Genomic DNA, 4328 nt, shown 5'->3' with positions numbered 1-4328 from the left:
GATTGCCACCTCTCTGGTCCAAAATGACTGCCACTAGGCTTATACACCTCAGCAACTACTCCTCTGCCATACCATTCTGTCAATCCCTGCACTGCTTTCCACTCCCTTTTAGAATAACGTTCAAACGAATGACCCAGACATTCAAATTCTGTATCTTCTCTGAATATACACATTAATCTTGTGCTGAATGATCAAAAAAAAAAATAAGTCTGAATACCACAAAATGCACTAAAAGTTAGCTTTTCTGACAATTTGTACAGAAAAAAAAAATCTAAAAGCCATTAACATTCTGATTTGGTTTAAACGGTATAACAGGATCAGCGCCATTGATTTCTACAGCACCTCAACAATTTTTACTTATCAAAGTTTGGCATGAAAAGGCTTGTGGTTTTCAGTAGATAAATTTCACATTTTTCGAAATAAGAAAACCATTTGTGATTCACATGAAAAAAAAAAAAATAATTCTATGGTTAGTAAATGGGTCCCTAGGTGTTGGTGGAATTTGTGCAATGAAATGCTTACCCATTAAGCAACATCATTACCAGGCATGTCTGAAACCTCCTCTGTATCTTCAAATAAGAGCCATAAGGATAATTATAATACATTTAGGGAACTGGCACCCCCTCCTTGTAAACAAGGATTATAAAGGGCCATTTAGATCATAAATTGTTGCGCTTTTGTACCATGCCCTGGTTTTTGTAGTGGCTTTAGAATAATTTTGAGTTTGGTCAGTTTTAATGCCATACGCCTACTATATTCTTTGCTACACAGAGGCTTTGTTTTGCAGGCCTACCACCACTTCTGTGTTGGACAATTATGCTCTCCATGTGGATTGTAAGTATAAAAACTTTAGGGGCAGATCAAAATAGTTCCAATTTGAATAAAAAAAACCTCAAAGAGTGGTAACCTCGGAGCAGCAGTGGTGTTCGGAGCTCCCAATTTTACAACTTGCAGTCAAAGCGAGGAGACAACCAGAGTCGAGTCCTTTCCCTCAAAGTTAATATAGCTGGTGCAGCTTTTATAAAATGTTAGTCCATAGTAAGAACACTTACTAGGGATATGTTGGCAAAAACTTAGGAGTCCTTTAAAGCGCAAGAGGGCCTCGTCCAAGCAGATATTTTAAGAGACCCTCCATGCCGAGTCAGGCTACCAAAGGGGCCTCAATTTATAAAGCCAGTCATGACTGGCACATCATGTGTTAAAGTGAAGAAACTTCAGTAAAAAGCAGGTGCTCTTTAAGATTGGGCACAAGTTCATGGCAAACTGACTTTAAGTGTGGCATGCTTTACAACATGCCCAATTTGCAGATTCAAGATCAAGGATTTACACAACTTATGAAAAACCGCACAGCACAGTTTGTTTACAAGAATTTTATTATAATTAGTACAGGCGTTGTGGCTTGCCCATTGTGCTCTTGATGTAGAGAGCACGCACATTCTGCCAGTTTTTCTTCAACAATGAAACCAAGAAGTTAATTGACAGATGGATGTTGTAAACAAGCTCCTCCTCAGTCAACTTTACATGGCCAACTGCTACAGCCAGACAAAGCACCTGTAAAATAAGATTTACAAGGTAGAACTTAATTTATTCAGAAGCCATTTTCAAATATAGCTGAAATTAAATTAATTCTCCTTTACTGGATTTGCACAATAGGAGCAATAAAAAAAGAAATTTCCTAATCTAGGATCTTAAAGGTATATGGTTAAATATTAAAGACCCAATAATTTTCCATATGCAATCAGCAAATTTACCCTCTAGCCACTCGAGGCCCATTTAGGTGATCCAGAAAAAGCGGTTATTTGCTTATATTTAGCAAAGTTGCATTTGGACAACAGACCTTTAGCACTTAGATCAGCAGTGAGACCATAATGTCAAACTCCTTGCCTTTCTTAATCATGTGAGCTAAAGTAATTTTCCATGTGCTACACACATCCCCCTTCCTTATGTTAAAGGTGCATTCAGCCCATTTGCAAAAAACAGACACTCCCACCCCAGGTAGTGCTGCCTGCCCCAGGCTAACTGCCCCTCCGGGGAAATGCCCCATACTTTATACGTACCTCTCGGCACAGATTCTGCTAGCGGAGTTACACATACATCTTCCAGGTCCTCGGTAAGCTGACTGGGAGATCAGTATTTCTGCGCATGCACAGATGAAGCAGTTTGCAACAACCGCGCATGCGTGGAATTACAGAAATTGCAGGTCTCCCAGTCGCTGGCAGAATCTGCACAGAGGAGTAAGTAAAGTATGGGGCATTTCCCAGGAGGGGAGTTAGCCTGGGGGAGGAGGGAGGCAGGACCTTTTTTTTTTTACAAAAGTTAAATTCTCTTTTGATTTGCCTATGCAAAGTTATGTTTCAGATTCAAACACATTCCTTATGAAACTTTGTTTGCCCTTGGTCTAGTCGTAGGTGCAAAAGAGTAGACAAAAAAAAAACGTTAAAGATTAAGCAGATTTTGGGCTACTCACTTTTTTCATTTGGAACTTTATAGTGGACTTCACCTCATCCACCTTTGCCACGAGATTTTCATTATGAGTGAGCAAGGAAGGGAACTTTCCAGCCTTATTCAGTCCAGGCCCCAATATACGTGGGATTTGCTTAATGAGTGACTCAGAAGCCAGAAAGGCATCATACTTTTTAGCTAGAATTAGAATACATAAAGTAATTGAACTATGAATAAATAAAAAAAAAAACTATATTCTTAAATGTTCCTATAAAGGAGCAACACCAAAAAAATGTGCATCATAAACAAATGCATGTCAAACATACTGTACTAGTTTCTAAAATTACTATAGTTCATATAAATTCTGCTGGGTAGGCATTAAAGATGAAAAGGGCAAAAAAAAAAAGTTATGTAGCTCATTTACCACTGGTGACAATCATCGTGTGTCATTGCTCTCAGTAGGTAGCAGCAACAGTTCCTATACATGTAATTTGCTTAGCTAGGTCTGAGCACAGTAAAGATACACACCGAGCTTCTTGACCAGTTTCTTGTTCTTGTTAAGCTTCTTAAGTGCCTCAATATCCATATGTGGTAAATCAACAGCTTTTGCTTCATCGCAATGTTGCTGGTCTCCCAAGACACACAATGAGAATTTTGGACGAGGAGTAGACTTCAGCCTGTGAACGTAGGAAAATAAGTTTAATAATAAAATAATATTTTTTTTCTGTGAGGAAGATAGAATCTATTGACAAACCTCACATGACGCTGGTGTGAACTTTTTAAACATTGGTCGGTAGGTTTAAGGTAGCCCAATAAACCACACCTCCCCTCATTTTTTAAGACCCAGGGTTAAGGTCCGTCCAGATAACCTCAGTGGAAGGCAATCTGAACTACCCATGCGGTTTGCCACAACAAATGCCTTTTCTAAAGGGAAAATGCAAAGGCAAAGGCTGGGTGAAAATGGGATGTCCAACCTGACTGTGCCAGAAAACCGCTTGTCCTTTTGGGGATCATAGTTTTTGAGGCTGATCTGAAGTTCCACAGTTTCAAGGAACCTGAAAGCAAACAGATAGACCAGTTTAAGTGCATAAAATAGAGCCACCAGTTTTATAGCCATCATTTAACTACAATTACAGAATCAATAAATAAACTTTAACCTAGAGGGTCCCTTCACCTGCTCTGGGGAAAAATTGCCACATTTTCTGATCAAGGGCTGGAGCCAATACACTAAGGCCTGGCTTGCCAAGTTAGAACACCAGATAACTGGGAGAAACCTATTTTGAATTTGCACAAAGTCAACAGCCTCTGTATTACAAGTTAATATACAAAAAGCATTTAATTTCTTTAAATGTCTGAGGATGCCACTAAAGGATAGTTAAGTATAGGCAAAACATAAGCGCTGCTGTTTTACCCAGTTTAGAAATGGATATGTATTGTATAATATACCAACTACTAGTATCCCTGTGCATGCACACAAATTAGAGAGTCCATTTATATGTTCTTACTTTCGCTTCTTCTTCTTTGATCCCTGCAGCACTTCTCTCACTGCTTCATAAAGGGTATCTCGAGACACTTTGCTACTGCAAAATTGAATATTAAAATATGTTAGAGCCATATGCCCAGTTACAACACCACTGCAAATATTTTAATTGTTATGCAGAGATCCTTCTCCCAGTAAGAAAGTTTAAACAAACAAAGATTTGAAGCAATCTTGTTTGGTAGCACTTTACTCCTAACTGCATATGTCAATACTGTGATAACTGGACCCTGCAATATGTAAACCTCAAATTCAGAGTGTAAGTTCATGCATTATTCACACCCCTAAAACCCATCACGTTTCAGCCTAAAAGTGCCCACATAGATTACACCTTAAGACTGCTAGAGAG

At 38.8% G+C, this 4328-nt stretch overlaps 1 protein-coding gene across 1 annotated transcript; it reads right to left on the bottom strand.

The window, feature by feature from the left end:
- Positions 1–1354: 1354 nt before the first annotated feature.
- On the bottom strand, positions 1355–4022 carry rpl10a.S (ribosomal protein L10a S homeolog; the record flags this gene model as incomplete). The annotated part of the gene is given in 5 exon segments (NM_001086736.1): positions 1355–1551; positions 2468–2640; positions 2971–3119; positions 3417–3497; positions 3948–4022. Coding segments are annotated over 5 exon segments (649 nt in total), but the record flags the coding sequence as incomplete, so codon positions are not given.
- Between the last annotated feature and the right edge of the window lie 306 nt (positions 4023–4328).

The sequence above is a fragment of the Xenopus laevis genome, chromosome 2S, assembly GCF_017654675.1.
Source record: "Xenopus laevis strain J_2021 chromosome 2S, Xenopus_laevis_v10.1, whole genome shotgun sequence".
Lineage (NCBI taxonomy): Eukaryota > Metazoa > Chordata > Amphibia > Anura > Pipidae > Xenopus > Xenopus laevis.
The sequence above is the reverse complement of the archived record's forward strand: the minus strand, read 5'-3'. Positions and strand labels throughout refer to the sequence as shown.